At 39.8% G+C, this 19357-nt stretch overlaps 1 protein-coding gene across 1 annotated transcript; it reads left to right on the top strand.

Annotated features, from left to right (window-relative positions):
- Positions 1-492: 492 nt before the first annotated feature.
- LOC112046497 (exocyst complex component 6) lies at positions 493-18465 on the top strand. Its single transcript, XM_052884485.1, has 16 exons — positions 493-711; positions 796-945; positions 2918-3023; positions 3699-3837; positions 4391-4571; positions 4837-4912; positions 6029-6167; positions 6791-7084; positions 8000-8135; positions 8939-9024; positions 9792-10002; positions 12253-12345; positions 12733-12847; positions 15845-15941; positions 16870-17070; positions 17895-18465. Exons 1-16 carry the CDS (start codon positions 691-693, stop codon positions 18133-18135), a joined length of 2286 nt encoding a protein of 761 aa, XP_052740445.1. The 5' UTR covers positions 493-690; the 3' UTR covers positions 18136-18465.
- Positions 18466-19357: the final 892 nt, after the last annotated feature.

Genomic DNA, 19357 nt, shown 5'->3' with positions numbered 1-19357 from the left:
TGTAATATTTCAGTTATTATTCATAATAAATACAATACCTACTAATCTCAACATAAGCGTTGAATAATTATTATAATCCATAACGGAGAGGCCACACGGTGTGGTGCGGTGTCACGCCGTTGACGTTTTTCCGCAGTACGGCGCCGTTGCGTTGCTTCTCCATATGATATTGATAAGCCTATCACTGTTTTGACTATTTTATTTACTAGCGCAATCATTTTAAGGAATCATTACTCCTCAGTGTGGCAACATTGATGAATTATTTCACAAGAAGACTAAAAATTACCATTCACAAGAAACTGTAAAAATACAGACTAATATAAATCTAAAATTATCTACTAAATAATAAAAATAATGTTTGCTTATTGCAAATGCTTAAGTACCATTTTCACACATACACGTTTCACCACCACAGTTCTCCACGGTTACTGAAATAATTGTGTTTTTTTAAACGAAAACCAGTCTATCACCTCACCTATCTGTGACGTTACGTGACAGGTGACAGCTCTGACAGGCGACAGCCAAACAACAAATTCAAGAGTTTACTTTCAGTGTTTTGTAAAATAATTGTAAATATTTCTTTTATTATTCTTTTATTATGACCTATAACTAATATACATAACGACGGTTAAAAGTTCTATAAAGTAAATAAAGAATTACTCGTACTAAGTTCCAAAAGATCTAGCAAAAATGACAAATGCAACTATACAGGTAATTTGACGCCCTTTAAATATATTATTAGTTTTTTAATAAACAGTATTTTGTAAATTTATGGTGGTTGATTTATAATTTCAGGAAATAGAGGGTATAGATGACTACTGGGGCCCAGCGTTCAGGTCGGTGTATGAGGGAGAGGGCGGGCACGAGGCGTTTGTGCAGCAGTTAGACGAGAGAATACAGCAGCATGACAAGGAGATTGAAAAGCTTTGCAATTTCTATTATCAGGTTAGTTCATGGAATCTCTGGCTTCTATAACAACTCTATGGTTAAGCAGCCAGACTCATATTCTTGAGTCTTGATACAAAATAGTACAAAATATCTTGATCTCAGCTTGAATCTGTAGGACTATTGCGACTCTGTCTTTCCTGTTTACTGAACTTTAGATAAATATAATGGCTAAAGTGTTTTTCAGATAGCATGGGTATGGTGACAGTTGCCTTATGACATCCATAATTTATTTTATTATCGTGAAAAGTAGCCAACTTTCAAGAGCGAAACAAACTGTCACCTGCATCATGCTAACTGAAAAACACTAGTTCATGAAATCTCTTGCTTCTAAAATAACTCTATGGTTAAGCAGACAGACTCATACTCTTGAGTCATGATTATGATATAGTCCAGAATATCTTTATCTTAGCCAGAGTCTGTAGATTGTCTCTTTCTTTCTTGTTTACTTAATTTTAGATAAAAATAATGTTTAATATTCTTACTGGTGACTTGGTCCTGTAGTTAAAATTTAAATTTAAATCTTACTACACATAAATTTGTAGTTAAAATAAAAATTAAAATCTAAATATATAAATGAGAGGTCACTCGTCACAAAATATTGAAAACCAATTGACATAGAAATATGAAATTTAACTAAAAACTAAGGTCTAAGGAAGGACAAAGCTGTGGGTGTCCGCTAGTATAATGATATACAGTGAGCTGTTAAAATATGCTGAAGATAGAATATTTTATTATATAACTATGATATTATATTTATAGTAAAATAGTACAATAGAATTTGAGTTTGATTTTTGTTTCTTACTATTTTTTCTTATTATTTTGTTGCTATAGAAGGAAAAAAAGCAAGTGAGAATTAAATTATTTTGATTTGATTTTTATCTGTTTATCTGTCTTTTTTTAGTATTTGTGTAGATTTGCTTAATTGTACATATTGTAGATGACATTGTACACTACCCAAGATGATGTATATATGCTACTATACTTATAAAATATATACCACAATATAATTTATAAATTTCAAATGGCTATATTATTTCAAAAAATTCATGTAATTATCTAGTACATAAATAAATATTCCATGTGTAAATAGATGCAGTAATTACATATTAACAATAGGCTAGTTAACACTTTTTTAGATGGTCTTAAATTGTTCATTATCATTCTACTAGATTGAAAAAAAAAAAAAAATTTTTTGGGATGCAATTTCATGAAAATTTTCATTTTTAAATATTGTTTTGGCAATATGAGCCAAAACGCTCGGCCATAATGGTCTATATTTTATCAACTAGTTTATCGAGTAATATGTTTGCTACTTTTTATTCCAGACAAATCCATGGTTCCTGCAGAATTTGTGGAAAACTAAATTTCATTCAAACTGGATTCTACTTTACTCTGTCCTTGGCTATTCTTGTCCATTCATGATTACTATAATCAAAATACCCAAATCATTTTATAATCATCAATAATAATTTATTTGTCAATACATTCAAAATAAAAAGCTATCAAAAGCTTTATATATATCAATAACATTTTTACAGTAGGGACTAACTTACTTATTACAATGTAAATCAGAATATTTACATGATTTTTTTTTTTAATTCTTTACAAGTTAGCCCTTGACTACAATCTCACCTGATGGTAAGTGATGATGGAAACAGGCTAACTTGTTAGGAGGAGGATGAAAATCCACACTCCTTTCGGATTCTACACAACATCATACCAGAACACTAAATCGCTTAGCGGTACGTCTTTGCTGGTAGGGTGGTAACTAGCCATGACTGAAGCCTTCCACCAGCCTTGTCCCAGACACAGACTAATTAAGAAAATCTCAATCTGCCCAGCCGGGGATCCAACCCAGGACCTCAGTTTTGTAAATCCACTGCCCATACCATTGCGCCACGAAGGCCATCAAGAATGTATAGTTATGACATGTATAATTGTGTAGTTATTATATGTTTGCAATTTTTAGGGTTTCATTGACTCCATCAGAGAGTTACTGCAGGTGAGATCTCATGCTGAAGAGTTGCATGCAGAGATTTCTAATGTAGATGCCAATGTCAAGGAGTCCACTGAAAGTAAGTAATAGGTTGGGGGAAATTAAAACTGAACTACATTTGGAACTGAAAAACTTTGCACCTCTTCTGGACTACATTGTCACTTAACATCAGAGGAGATTACAGTTTATATTATTATACCTGTATTATACCTGTGAAAGTGTAAGGAATACATCTATTAATACAAAAGATAAAAGTCACTCATTACAAAATTTTTAAAACAGACACAATAATGAAAGGAGACTGACCATTTTACACCCAAAAAATATGATGGAAAATTCTTCATTTAATAATAAATCAAAATCACCAAAAATTAGATAGTTGCTAATATTTATTGGAAATCTGTGCGTTTTTGAAATTGTGCAATTTTGTAATGTAGATAATTTGCATATCCATAACTTATGCAACTTTCAATAAAACTGAAATTAAACCAGTCTAAACTGATATTATTATTCATTATATGATACTAATTTGGGCATTGTAACGGTTCATTCTTTAAATTTGTATGAATAATGCATGAAAAATGGTCAATTACCTTTTGGTAGGGAGGTGTTCTTTAGTTAGTAGACATCAGCTAAGTACGTATAAACTCAAATAGAAGCTAAATTAAGTTAGTAAAAAAGTGAAAATATAAATTCTGGCTACATATTTTTTTAATAAGAAAAAACTTAAAAATAATTTGTATAATGTTTGAAGGTTTATGTACAAGAGCTGAGGAGTTAATAAGAGCGCGACGCGTGGAACTCAACATAGCGGCAACCATAGAGAAGATGGAATTGTGTTTGCCGCTACTTACTACATATTCCAAACTTAAGACCCAAGTTGAGGCTAAAAGGTGAGTTGACTTTTTATGTTAGAGTGTCATCATCTCCTGTACCTTATCCCACTTAAGTGAAAAGTAAAAATATGTCAATCTCCTCCATTCACCTCTATTACTCGCCAACTAATCATCCACTCCCTATATACATGTCCTCTTTCACACACTCCAACCATCTCATCTTCGGTCTATGATTCTTCAGTCTGTGATTTAAAAAATAGCTCAAAAATAGTAAATAAAGAAGAAGGTCTCATGGTCATTTGCTAAGGCCGCTATTGTTAAATTAATTCAGCGTTGTTTTCATTGATGTGGGAACATGGAGATAAAATATTATGTTCATCAGGATTGGATATGGGATTCTAATAGTGAAAGAATTTTTCAAATCGGTCCAGTAGTTTTAAAGCTTATTCAATTCAATTCGTTTCATTCATTTCATTCTTTCAATTGATAGACATTTTTTTTAATATCTATTGTTTTAGTGGAGGTACTATAAACGGTACTGCCTTTTAGGGAATACCTTATCTTTGAAATCTTTGAAGATTTTTGTTTTATTTTTAATAAATTTTTACAGATATTACCCTGCTCTTAAAACTCTGGAGCAATTGGAACATGTGTTACTGCCAAGGGTTGGCCCTTATAAATGGTGTGCACAAATCTCCTCCGACATACCGAGGCTACGGCAAGCTATACAGGATGCTTCAATGGCAGACCTCAGAGATTTCTTGGAAAATATACGCAAGCTTAGCCCGCAGGTTTGTTAATTTATGTAAACAAAAACAAGGAAAAGAAGAAGAAGAAATACTTTATCGCACACAATATAAAATAAATAAAAAAGAAACAATAATCGAAACTATAAGCAATCTTTAACAGGCAACCCCCAAGCGGGTCAAAAAAGTGTACAAATGTATTTATAGCAGATTACTTTAATTCATTACTTTGTTGTCTGTCTGTCTTTGTAGAGCCTTCATTTTATAATTATTATTAATTATTTGAAAATAATATTTTAATACCATGCAGGTTGGTGCAATGGCATTTAAAGAAACCCAAGAAATGCTCGGAAGAAGTTTGGCCAACATTGTAAAAAGTAAAAAAGGTAAGTATTAACACAAATGTGACGTCACAAAATATATAAAGACACTTTACTGGTTCAGAAAAATTGTCTTTATATTTGTGACGTCATATTACACGTATAGCGCAGTTTTATGTATGGCGGTGTTTAAAATGCTTATAGTATATCTGATACTTTAAGTCTTTATTTTAGTATCCATACTAATCTATTCTAATATTATAAATGCGCCTTCTGTGTGTCTGTTTGTTACCTTTTCACGGTTACACTGATAAACCGATTTGGATGAAAATAATGGTTTAATTTCCATAAAAATGTTAGTTCTAGATAAGTTTGTAAAATGCTGGTAAACAAAAAATCAAACCTTGGCTGACTTTGTTGTTGGACCAAGGCGCGTTTGAAACCCTTGTGGATTTTAAGTTTTCGATTTTAATTACCACCATTAAATCATGACATAACTTGACATTTCAAAATTGCTTGTAAATGAAGCCGAATTGCTTGAATGAAGCTGCATGCTCTTTTTATTTAAAGAGTATGCAGCATTATGCTGAGTTGGATCCGTTTACTGGGTTGTGCCACACATCGCAGGATATTGTTCAAGAACAAATTGTGTTGTGTGGCATAATTCACTAATAAAGCTTTTTTCTTTCTTTCTTTCTTTCTTTCTTAATTGAAATAAATGAATTTTGATTTTTTTTAATGTTTTTGCAAATTCGGCTGGTCGGTGGCTAGTTACCACCACCGACAAAGAATTTAGCGTTCCAGTATGATGTCGTGTAGAAACCATTAGGGGTGTGGATTTTCATACTCTTAACAAATTAGCCCGCTTCCATCTTAGATTGCATCATCAATTTCCATCAAGTGAGATTGTAGTCAAGGGCTAACTAGTAAAAAAAAAAAATGGGGAGTTAATTTAAAATATTACTGTAGTACTATATTAACAACTAGCTGACGCCGCGCGGCTTCACCCGCGTGGTTCCCGTTCCTGTAGGAATACGGGGATAAAATATAGCCTATAGCCTTCCTCGATCAATGGGCTATCTAACACTGAAAGAATTTTTCAAATCGGACCAGTAGTTCCTGAAAGTAGCGCGTTCAATCAAACAAACAAATAAACTCTTCAGCTTTATAATATTAGTATAGATGACGTTATTTCAGTCGCCAGCAGAGAGAACAGCGGTCCGCAATGCCCCCACGAGCTGGTGGACTTCAGCCCCTTGCACCGCTGCCTCCACATACACAGCGTGCTCGGAGCTAAGAATGACTTCGTACAGTATTACAGGTAACATTCATTTATTTATTGAATAACTATAGCTTGGCTAATTCGTTCGTAACACTTCCAAAAGACCGCGCGGGCCGAAGGGTAGCGATGCCCTGCGCGCACGACTTCACATCTGAACTAAAGCATACTGACTAACCATTGGTTTCCGAGCTCAACTCAGGATCACAATCTTTGGACAGTTTACAATCTCGCGAGATAGATTATAATCTACAATTTTATAACTTTTCAGTTGTGTGCATTTTAAGAAATTAAATATCACTTGTCTCAAACGGTGAAGTAAAAACGTCGTGAGGAAACCTGCATATCTGACATTTTTTTTAATTCTCTGCGTGTGTGAAGTCTGGCTATCTGCTAATCCCTCTTATTATGAGAGGACACTCGAGCTCCACCCTACCGGCAAAGACGTACCGCCAAGCGATTTAGCGTTCCAGTACGATGCCGTGTAGAAACCGAAAGGGGTGTAGACTATTATCCTCCTCCTAACAAGTTAGCCCACTTCCATCTTAGACTGCATCATCACTGACCATCACGTGAGATTGTAGTCAAGGGCTAACTTGTAAAGAATATAAAAAAGAGCTCAGCAGTGAGCCGAATTATAATGATGATAACTTTTCTTATTACAGAGCCCAGCGAAAACAACAAGCCCGCTTGGTCCTCATACCATCGTCAGGCAACCTTCACGACTCCATCCAGAGCATGAAGAGCTACCTCAACGCTGTCCTCGGCTTCTTCATCCTTGAGGAGCATCTCCTGACGGCGGGAGCTGGTCTGGTGTCCAGAGACTGGTTGCTGGACACATGGAGCATGGCGGTGACGAAGGTCGCCTCCACCTTGAGGACTAATACGTCTCTGATCACCGACCCAACTCTCATGCTGAGCATTAAACAACAGATTGTGCTGTTTATAAATGCACTCAAGTGAGTTTACTTTTATTACAAGCTTTTTTTAAATAATGTGTCGCTTAGGTTTAAATTTGCAACCAAAACCAGTCATCATCAGATTATTTTTTCAGCCCATTACTAAAAATTTCGTTCTCAAAGGGTACCGTACATATGACAATGACTATATAATCCTACACTTTGGTTTTACGCTAACAATTGGTGTACAATTGTTCAGGAATCAAAATGCGAGCTTTTCCTGAATTTCAGAACCCTTGATTTTTAAGCTTGGATAAAATTCATTATTAACGGACCTCTACCAAGTAGACCTTTCTGCTATTTTTCAAGTTTGTAGCGTAATAAATGAAGGACTTTCGTTCAAACTTGCGAGTGGCTTTAGGGCCTCCTTAATCCGTCCCTATCGTAAAATAAATTTACAGCAAACGTTTACAGCACATTTCAAGTTGGTAGCACAAAAATAATGAACAAAATTTGCGTGTGCCTTTAGTACCTGGGATGACGAACTGTTACAAGTTTCTCGATTACAGGTGGTATTATGAGTAACATTCATTATTATTTAGGTTATTGTAGAGGGGAGGTATCAGTGTTGGTATATATAAGAGGGTATTTGATGACTTGAGCTCAGTTTTTTGTTAGGCAGCGTAGACGCCGTTACGCTGCCAGTCGCATTAGTGATTTTGTGCAATAACGTTTTGTGTTGTAATTATTGTTTATCATAAATTGTTTAGTGTGGGCATGGAGAACAAAAAAAATGTTTAGTCTTGTACAACCATAATGAACTATTTAAGACCATTTAAAAAAAAGTGTCAACGAGCTTATTCAAGTGATAAACCATCGTTTCTAACTTATATCATACTCGTTAGTGTACGCGTTAAACCCCATGTAATTTTCGATGTCTATGTGATTGATGGGAGGTTTTTCTGGATTGTGTAGATGTTACGGGCTGCCGACGGACCCGCTGCCGCTGCTGCTGCAGGAGATGGCGGAGCATTACACGGAGGTGCTGATGCAGCGCTGGGTCGTGGTGTTCAGGGATATATTGGACAACGCGTCCTTCTTGCCTATTGAGGTATTTATGTACAGCGCCGGATTAAGTTAATTTGATGCTCTAAGCAAACTTCCCTTGTAGGCGCCCTTCCCCTAGCCTTAAGTAAACTACAAAAAAAATATGATAAAATATGGTAATACCTGTGTATCATAGGTAGAATATGTATCAATCAACGTCTGTATAAAATTCCCGGATTTTAAAATTGCTTTAACTTTCGTGGGCTCGTTATTTTCTTTTTCTTGATTTTAGGATGCCCTAAGCAATTGCTTAAATAGCTTATAGACTAATCTAGAACTGTTTACGTACTGTAGATGTTACCCCATATCTTTACGTCAAAGTGAAGTCTTCAGTGCTTGAAGACGAAAGTCTTCCAAGAGTGCGTGTAGCCATAAGAAGACTCAAAGTCACTCAGCGGTAGCGGATAGAATCAGCTATGCTTGGAGTTACTCTGCGTGATCGAATCAGAAATGAGGAGATCCGCATAAGAACCATCACTCTGTCATATCACTGACATAGCACAACGAATCGCTAAACTAAAGTAGCAATGGGCAGGGCACATAGTCCGAAGAGATATAGACATACTCCGATAGACATTGGGGTCCCAACATTCTAGAGATGAGAGAAAAGCAAATATCGGCCAATAGCGGTTGAATCGAAAATATTGTTCTCTCTTTCATTGCGATAGAGATAATGCCTTGTCTTTCTCTCATCTAGAAATATTTCATGCTTCTTTAATCAATTATTACTATAAAAAGAAAAGATGGATATTACAAAGTAATGTTTAAATATGTGAAGATAAATATGTGAAAATGATGCTTTTTCAGGTAGAAAACCAGGAGCAATATGACGGGGTGATGGATCAATTTCCATATGACGGCGATGAATTGGAGACACAACCTTTTCCGAGAAAGTGAGTAGAATTAATTTAATTGCCTTTTCGGAGAATGACGTGAATAAGGGTTTTGCGACTTATTTTCTCATACAAATAAATCCTGTCTAGATTAGATAGGTCAAATCATCATCATCATCATCATCATCATCATCATCATCATCATCATCATCATCATCATCATCATCATCATCATCATCATCATCATCATCATCATCATCATCATCATCATCATCATCATCATCATCATCATTATCAACCCATATTTGGCTCACTGCTGAGTTCGAGTCTGCTCTCAGAATGAAAGGGATTAAGCCAATAGTCCACCACGATGGCCCAATGCGGATTGGCAGACTTCACACTTGCAGAGAATTAATTTTCCTCACGTTGTTTTTCCTTCACCGTTTGAGACCCGATATAATATAAAGATATTTAATTTCTTAAAATGCACACAACTGAAAAGTTGGAGGTGCATTTTAAGAGGTCATATCCACTGGGCTCTCACAGCTCTTCTTAGGTTTAGAATGCCCATCTATTTTTCCTGATTATTACAACTTAGGTATCTTTAGAACATCATTTAAGATATTTTATCTCAGGCTTTATTTTCGTTAATCACCATTAAGTTCCAAAGTTCCTGCTAGACCTCACGATATCCTAATTAAACAAAGCTCGTGTGATGGTAATTATAAAGTTGCTTCGTTGGTCCAGTGCTTAGCCTATATGGTTTCAATCACGAGGTCCTGGGTTCGAATCCTGTGTCAGACATTTATATCTATTATAATTTACAGATTCCCGTTCTCAACGATAGTGCCAGCGGTGTACGTCCAAGTGAAGGAGTTCATATACGCGTGGCTGAAGTACTCGGCCGGGCTCGGCTTGGGCGGCGGGCGGCGCGCGGCGGCGGCCAGGCACTCCGCCTCCCTGCTGCTCAGCCGCTCCTTCACTGGCTGCCTGTCGGCCTTGTTCCGACGGCCCTTGCCGCTCATGCAGCTGGTGCAGGTGAGTACATCGGTGTACTCCAAGTGAAGGAGTTCATATACGCGTGGCTGAAGTACTCGGCCGGGCTCGGCTTGGGCGGCGGGCGGCGCGCGGCGGCGGCCAGGCACTCCGCCTCCCTGCTGCTCAGCCGCTCCTTCACTGGCTGCCTGTCGGCCTTGTTCCGACGGCCCTTGCCGCTCATGCAGCTGGTGCAGGTGAGTACATCGGTGTACTCCAAGTGAAGGAGTTCATATACGCGTGGCTGAAGTACTCGGCCGGGCTCGGCTTGGGCGGCGGGCGGCGCGCGGCGGCGGCCAGGCACTCCGCCTCCCTGCTGCTCAGCCGCTCCTTCACTGGCTGCCTGTCGGCCTTGTTCCGACGGCCCTTGCCGCTCATGCAGCTGGTGCAGGTGAGTACATCGGTGTACTCCAAGTGAAGGAGTTCATATACGCGTGGCTGAAGTACTCGGCCGGGCTCGGCTTGGGCGGCGGGCGGCGCGCGGCGGCGGCCAGGCACTCCGCCTCCCTGCTGCTCAGCCGCTCCTTCACTGGCTGCCTGTCGGCCTTGTTCCGACGGCCCTTGCCGCTCATGCAGCTGGTGCAGGTGAGTACATCGGTGTACTCCAAGTGAAGGAGTTCATATACGCGTGGCTGAAGTACTCGGCCGGGCTCGGCTTGGGCGGCGGGCGGCGCGCGGCGGCGGCCAGGCACTCCGCCTCCCTGCTGCTCAGCCGCTCCTTCACTGGCTGCCTGTCGGCCTTGTTCCGACGGCCCTTGCCGCTCATGCAGCTGGTGCAGGTGAGTACATCGGTGTACTCCAAGTGAAGGAGTTCATATACGCGTGGCTGAAGTACTCGGCCGGGCTCGGCTTGGGCGGCGGGCGGCGCGCGGCGGCGGCCAGGCACTCCGCCTCCCTGCTGCTCAGCCGCTCCTTCACTGGCTGCCTGTCGGCCTTGTTCCGACGGCCCTTGCCGCTCATGCAGCTGGTGCAGGTGAGTACATCGGTGTACTCCAAGTGAAGGAGTTCATATACGCGTGGCTGAAGTACTCGGCCGGGCTCGGCTTGGGCGGCGGGCGGCGCGCGGCGGCGGCCAGGCACTCCGCCTCCCTGCTGCTCAGCCGCTCCTTCACTGGCTGCCTGTCGGCCTTGTTCCGACGGCCCTTGCCGCTCATGCAGCTGGTGCAGGTGAGTACATCGGTGTACTCCAAGTGAAGGAGTTCATATACGCGTGGCTGAAGTACTCGGCCGGGCTCGGCTTGGGCGGCGGGCGGCGCGCGGCGGCGGCCAGGCACTCCGCCTCCCTGCTGCTCAGCCGCTCCTTCACTGGCTGCCTGTCGGCCTTGTTCCGACGGCCCTTGCCGCTCATGCAGCTGGTGCAGGTGAGTACATCGGTGTACTCCAAGTGAAGGAGTTCATATACGCGTGGCTGAAGTACTCGGCCGGGCTCGGCTTGGGCGGCGGGCGGCGCGCGGCGGCGGCCAGGCACTCCGCCTCCCTGCTGCTCAGCCGCTCCTTCACTGGCTGCCTGTCGGCCTTGTTCCGACGGCCCTTGCCGCTCATGCAGCTGGTGCAGGTGAGTACATCGGTGTACTCCAAGTGAAGGAGTTCATATACGCGTGGCTGAAGTACTCGGCCGGGCTCGGCTTGGGCGGCGGGCGGCGCGCGGCGGCGGCCAGGCACTCCGCCTCCCTGCTGCTCAGCCGCTCCTTCACTGGCTGCCTGTCGGCCTTGTTCCGACGGCCCTTGCCGCTCATGCAGCTGGTGCAGGTGACTACGGATGATTTCAGTGGCATGGGCGGATGCAATCTTTATGACGTCTCAGAAATAAAATGCCTCTACGCGCAGGTCAACAAAAAAAGAAAAAAGAGGTGATGCTCTGCCGCCGCGGCCCTACGTAACCGGTGATACCCAATAATCTTGTATTGCCTAACTTAACGCACAATGTTTAGACATTTATTCGGATTATACCTTGTCATCTTTATGGCTAGGAAAACTATTTTTAGCATATTATATTATGTATGTCTCATATTTATGGAACTTTATATATAGACAAGACAGCTAACACAAAAGTTATTAAAAATACCATATTTATATTTACTTAGCCTATCGCGCTCTATTTTTGCCGAGACGTCCAAAATAATACGCAGAATGAATATTATTTTTTTTACAAAAAGAAAAAATTACGGTTTACTCATTACTCCGACCTTTCAAATGTAGTAGCTTATTAAAAAAATAATTTTGTCTAATATTAATAACTAATAATTGTTTCAGATTATAGTGGACACGCAGTACTTGGAGGACGCGACGCTATATCTGTACGAATTTATAAGCAACATCACCGGCTCGGAACTCGTTACTACGCAGGTTAATATAATTTACATGAAAACGAAAAAGTTATTTAAAATAAAACGGTAATTGAATATTTATTTAACTTTTATTATGGTATGTAGAGGTAGAGGTAGACCATACTGTAGATGGGACGATGATATTAAAAAAATTGCAGGCCCACAATGGCTTCAAATCGCTATAGACCGGGAAAAATGGAAATCTTTGGAGGAGGCCTTTACCTGAGGGGGGTTCCAGCAAAATAATGTTTTTTTTTTAAATAAATACCATAGAATAGTTACATATTAATTTTTAAAAGTAGGTAATTCTCACAAAATTGTATATGTATATTGTATGTATGTACTGGAAATAAAAGGCTTTTTTATTTATTTATTTTTTATTTTTATTTTATTTTATGGTATGTAGGCGGCGGGCAGCATGTTCCAAGCGGCAAGAGACGACGCGGAACAACAAATCTGTGAAAACCTGGAAAAGAAAGTCGACGAGTTTCTCGACCTTGAAAACTACGATTGGTTGTTGGGTAAGATTATTAGACACTCTTTATAGTTCCACTTTAGTTTTTTTAATGCAAATCTTCACGTATTCCAACACGTTGGTCAATGCTGGTCAATACACATCACTATCTAGCCCCAAAGTAAGCATACAGAGTAACTTGTGTTATGGATACTAAGATAGTTGATATTATAATATTCATATACATTTATATACTACATATAAATACTTATATAATGTATAAATACACACAGACACTGGAAAACACCCATGCTCATCACACAAATATTTTCCAGTTGCGGGAATCGAACCCACGGCCGTGGATGCAGAAAGCAGGGTCACTACCCACTGCGCCATACGGCCGTCAACATGTTGGCTATCGTGTAGTGCAGGTGTTTTGAACAACCAAATGGGTAGTTGACTCATATCAAATTTAATATAAACAATATTAATTTAAAAATTATGTATTTAATATTTTTTTCCATTTGTTACTTGATGTCACTAAAAGAATAAACGTCAATCTATACTAATATTATAAAGAGGTAAAGTTTGTAAGTTTGTAAGTTTGTCACATTTTTTAAATGGGGTAATCTTCGGAACTACTGGTCCGATTTTAAAAATTCTTTCACCAGTAGAATGCTACATTATCGGGGAGTGCTATAGGTTATATTTTATATTGGTATCATATATATTAGCCGAGTTATCACAGTTTTTGTCATACAGGTCGGACTGAAAATCCTCTTATACAGACTTATTCGCATGCGCTGCCTTAACTATTGTGTAAAATTGAAATTAATATATGGAGACTTTATGTATCTTTAAAAGTTCTACAAAAAAGTCCGCGACACCATATATCTATCTTCTATATATTAGCTGATATATAGAAGAAAAAAGGCCTTTTGTGTTTTAAAAATTATTAATTTTATATACTTAGGTTTACGTCATTATTTATACAACTAAACTTTAATCCTTATTAAAATAAATTATTTAATAATCACAAGGGTATTATGGAGATAAGATTTGCCCTTTACAGTATGTTAATTACTTAAATAGTTTCGGAGATAATACAAAATTTCTAAAAGACGCAGAAATTCCACTATATGACGCCCGGCGCTTTCATTTACGTAGTTCCCGTTCCCGTGTGAATATGGGGATCAAACATAGCCTTGGACACTCGCAAATAACGTAGCTTTCTATTGGTAAAACAATTTTCCAAATCGGTCCAGTAGATCCAGAGATTACCTCCTACAACCACACGAACTTTACCTCTTTATATTATTAGCATAGAAGTCTCTATTTCTCTTGGTCATACCACCACTCTCGAAGGACTGGACCGATTTTGCTAAGGGTAGGAGTAAGATAGAGAAGTTACAGGGTAGGTTAGGGTACGGGTAGGGAAGCGTAGGGGTAGTGTAGGGGTAGGGTAGGTTTAGGGCCGGGTTTAGGGTAGTGGTAGGGTCGGGGTAGAGGTAGGGTAGTGGTAGGGTAGAGGTACGGGTAGGATAGGGAAGTGGCAGGGTAGGGGTAGGATAGGCGTGAGATAGGGGTACGGGTGGGATAGGGGTAGGAAAGGGATAGGGTACGGGGAGGGTACGGGTAGGATTGGGGTAGGGTATAGGTAAGGTAGGGGTAGGTTAGGGGTAGGGTTGGGGCAGTGGTAGGGTTGGGGTAGTGATAGGGTAGGGGTATGGTAGGGGTAGGGTAGGTTAGGTTAGGGGGTAGTAGTAAAATTGACATCGAATTTTACGCAGACGAAGTCGCGGGCGTCCGCTAGTCTACTATATTACTTTAATTTCAAACACTCCGTCAAACACACTTAAACCTTAAAGGTTTAGTGTTAACGTGACGTCATGAAACAGTTAAAATATAGACCATCATGACTGACATCGTTTTGGCTCGTATTGTCAAAAAATATTTAATAGTAAAATTTTTATGTAATACGTTTTAAAACATATAATATTTTTCTTTTCAATCTAGTAGTCAGTAGAAGTAGTAGTATAGACCATCATGACTGACATCGTTTTGTCTCGTATTGTCAAAAAATATTTAATAGTAAAATTTTTATGTAATACGTTTTAAAACATATAATATATATTTTTTTCAATCTAGTAGTCAGTAGAAGTAGTAGTAGTTAGTTTATATAGAACAATTTTAGACCCTTTAAAAAAAGTGTCAACTAGCCTATTATATGTTGGCCAAACAATGTTGTTGTGAAGAGCGTATTGGCCAACGTGAAAGAGGGGCATAATAAATATGTCTGATGTAAAATGTTTAATTTTAACAGTAAACTTCATTACGCACGTCTGATTTCGGGAGTAAATTGTTAAATGCGTTACGAAAAGTGTAATCGGGCGAGATAGATGAGATGCGTTTTTTTGTTTTTGTTTTTCAAAATTCTTTATTAAGCAGAAATATTATACACAAGCATGTTTTTATACAAATAACATACAGTCAACATAACACTAAAATTACTAAATAAGGCTAACTTACACCTATTTAAGTTAACGGCTATGTACTTAAAACTATTTAAACTTTAACATGAAACAAACGTAATAAAAATTAAGACGTAATATCTAACATTATTGCGGTATATTTTTTTTTTTTTACTAGGAAAAAAATTATAAAAAGAAGGTATACAGTAATAATTATTGCATACAATGTAGATACACAAGCCGGGCGAAAGCATCGAACCTCACAGCGCTAGCGAATAGGCACGATAATACACGAGTCATCAGCGACGGAGCAATGTCACGGATGAGATGCGTGCTGCCATCTACATGCATAGTGAAACAGTGTTTGTTATTTAAACTACCAGTAGATGGCGCTCATAAAGAACTTTGAAACAATCCCTTATTCGAGTAGTTATGTCTGAGGCTCATAGATGGCGTTTTGGTTTTCATTTTTCAAAGAAGTTTTAAATGTGTAGTCTAAAGCACACTCGGGTTTGTGTCTCTTTTTTTATTTCCCAGGGAGGAGATTGGTGAGAGAGGCCCCTTCCCTTTGATTAAATGATTGAATTTTGCAGTGGAACCCAGCGGGCAAGCCTCTTCATTCGTCACTGACATGCTGAGCTATCTGTCCGGAGTGTTGACGTCGTTGGAACAGTTGCCTACGCGCGCTCGGTGAGATATTTGCGTTATTCATTACAGCAATGTTAATTTATTAATAAGCAATTGTTTGACGTTAGCCTCGAAAATACTGATTAGTTGAAATTAGCGCGATCACACACAAGACATTGCGGAATTGATATATTTTGGATATAATTGTACTTATTATGATCTAGATTTTTTGATATTCTTTAAACGTCCCGTTTTGGTATTTTTGTAAAAAATACAGACATTCATTCATCATAATTCAACATCATCATCAGCCGATGTACATAGACCTCTTGCATGGACTACCAAACACAACGGTCTCGCCAACATTGCGCTTTCCGGTGCGGGGTCGCTATTCCAGCACATTGAAACCACAAACGGCTCTTAGAATTATGTGGTCTGCTCATTGCCACTTTAGCTTCGCGACGCGCTGAGCTATGTCAGTGTCATGTCAGTCTCCTCATTTCTGATTCGATCACGCAGAGAAGCCAGCAGCAATCGTAGAGTACCAGGGTATTAGAAGTTTTTATAGTAACTAAGCAAATAGGGAATTTACTCTTCATCTTCATCATCATCATATCAGCCGATAGACGTCCACTGCAAGATATAAGCCTTTTGTAGGGACTTCCAAACAACTAAACTACTCAGCCACCTGCATTCAGCGAATCCCTTCGAATCGCTTGATGTCGTCAGTCAGTGGTGGGGGGTCGGCCAACACTGCGCTTTGTAGTGCGGGGTCGCCATTCCACTTTGGGACCCCAACGTCCATCGGCTCTTCGAACTATGTGCCCCGCCCATTGCCACTTCAGCTTCGGGACACGTTGAGCTATGTCGGTGATTTTGGTTCTTCTGTGGATCTTCTCATTTCTGATTCGATCACGCAGAGATTTACTCTTAATGTCGGCTAATTTAAAGTTGGACTCATATTTTTTTTTTGTTTTCTTGTCGTTCACAGCGTGGCTGCCGTCCGCGCGGCCACCAACCGCATAGCGAGCCGGCTGCGCAACCTGCTGCTGGACCCGGCGGTGAGGCAGATATCGTCGGGCGCGCTGCACCAGCTCGACCTGGACGTGATCCAGTGCGAGCAGTTCGCGGCCGGCGAGCCCGTGCCAGGCCTCAAGGAGGGCGAGCTGCTGGAACACTTTGCCAGCTTGAGGTATCAATTTTTTTTTCATTCTTTACAAGTTAGCCCTTGACTACAATCTCACCTGATGGTAAGTGATGATGCAGTCTAAGATGGAAGCGGGCTAACTTGTTAGGAGGATGAAAATCCAAAAGGGGTGTGCCCTTTTGGTTTATACAAGGCATCGTACCGGAACGCTGAATCGCTTGGCGGTACGTCTTTGCCTCGGCCGAAGCCACCACCACCACCCAGACCTGCAGGGCTAGCACGGGCAAGGGAGAAATTTATCCACGGGGAGAGGATAAAACGTTTATCCCCCACACTCGTTTTATCCACTCACCGCGCCTGGGCACGTCGGTGGATATAATATCCCCGGTGGATAAACGGAGGGAAAGACTTGTCAACCCATTTGTATATATCTTATAAATTGGCATTAGGTATATTAATAGTCCGAAATAAACGTAAATTTGATAATATTTGGTTTTTTTGTGCATATTATTTATCTGTTTTCTGTTGGCATTGTTTTGTTTGGTGATTGTTTTTTGCGGTGGTTTGTAGTAGGTATCTATAGTATCTATCATACTAGCGGACCCGGTCAAGCTTCGTTTTGACATAAGTGCACTTGTTCTCTATCCCTACTCTACCCTTCTTTACCTCTACCCCTACCCTACCCCTGCCCTGCCCCTACCCTACCCCTACCCTACCCCTGCCCTACCCCTACCCTACCCCTGCCCTACCCTACCCCAACCCTTTCTTTCTATGTCAGTGACTAGTTCTTCTCCGTATCTCCTCATTTCTGAGTTGATCACGCAGAGAAACTCCAAGCATTCGTCACTATACACTATTTTTCATTGTAGGCAACTCTTGGACCTCATCACCGGCTGGGACTGGTCCTCCTACCTCCACGACGTGGGCATCGAAGGCGGCAAGTACGCCCTGGTAACGCCCCGAGACGCGGCGACCTTACTCGAGAAGCTCAAAGAGGCTGAGCAGAAGTCTTCCGTCTTCTCCGTTCTGAAGAAGAACGAAAGAGACAGACGGAAGTTGTTGGACACTGTATTGAAACAGCTCAAGCAGTTGCAGAATCAAGATGGCTGAATTTATTATTAAAAGTATAATTATATTAGATGTATGAACTTAGGCTTAGCCATGTGACACGTCGATTCTCTTTCTACAAACGCTGACGCTTCGAAAACTATCAAAATGTATTGGAATGACAGTTGCGATCGACAACTTGATCACGTGACCTGTCGATAGTGAATGTCATTTCCGTATTCTTTTTTAATTTTCGAAGCGTTAGCGTTCATAGAAAGAGAATCGACGTGCCATATAGCTACAGGCTATGTTCTTTTTAGTATGTTATTATAAATATTATTATATTGTAAGTGAATATTATTTATGAAATCAATATATTGCAATTATTTCACTTTTGTGTAGTTTTATTGCTAATACCAAGTTTTTTAGATGACAGTTTTTTAAGTATTGACTAAAAATTTAATCCATAGGATGGTATGTCGTAAAAAGAGAAAACTTATTGTCGACGACCGATAGCGAATCTATACTTTTGTACGAAAATTATAAAGAGGTAAAGTTTGTGGTGTTATATGGATCTACTGAACCGATTTTGAAAATTATTTTACCACTAGTAAGCCACATTATTTGCGAGTATATAATAGTTTATCCCCGTACTGTCACGAGAACGGGAATTACGCGGGTAAAACCGAGGAGTGTCGGCTAGTCAATAATGTAGCTCTGTCGTTACGATCAAAAAGCTACATTTATTAGTGACTAGAAGTTCACTCGTCAAAGTCAGTGGCCAAGGGTGAAAGGTCGTTTGCAATAAATCAATAAAACTCAATTCTGTCTATCGACATTAGATCTAATCTCAATTACAATTAGCCATTGAGCCGTATGAAACGGCTAAAAACAAACATCAAATGCACCACCCAGATATCCAAAACAAATCAAGTTTTAATATGATAATAATAGAACTAGAACCTGCGGTAGTTAGATTTACTGCATTTTATGTAGGCTTAAAGTTTGTTAGCCTATTCTCCTATCAGTGGCGTGCACAAAATTTTTAACTAGGGTATGCATTATAAGTAAAAATTGCAAATATCCGTGTTCAATTATGCAATCTGGGTGCCATGTGGGAGTTTTCAATGTTTATGTCACCGTTAGATTGTATAATACGTTAGTTTATAATCTCTCTCGTTATATTATAATCTGCCGTTATATTGTGGACTGAAAACACTGATTACAATTAAACGTGTTATTTTTCGGTATATTATAATCTATCGGAAGTGAAACCGTTAAATTG

This window comes from Bicyclus anynana, chromosome 11 (genome assembly GCF_947172395.1).
Source record: "Bicyclus anynana chromosome 11, ilBicAnyn1.1, whole genome shotgun sequence".
Lineage (NCBI taxonomy): Eukaryota > Metazoa > Arthropoda > Insecta > Lepidoptera > Nymphalidae > Bicyclus > Bicyclus anynana.
This window is presented reverse-complemented; position numbering and strand designations above follow the sequence as displayed.

Coding starts and splice junctions, on each gene's coding strand:
- LOC112046497 (XM_052884485.1), top strand. CDS start 691: ATGACAAATGCAACTATACAG. Junction 3,838..4,390: donor ACCCAAGTTGAGGCTAAAAG/GTGAGTTGACTT, acceptor AAATTTTTACAG/ATATTACCCTGCTCTTAAAA. Junction 12,848..15,844: donor AAACTACGATTGGTTGTTGG/GTAAGATTATTA, acceptor TGAATTTTGCAG/TGGAACCCAGCGGGCAAGCC.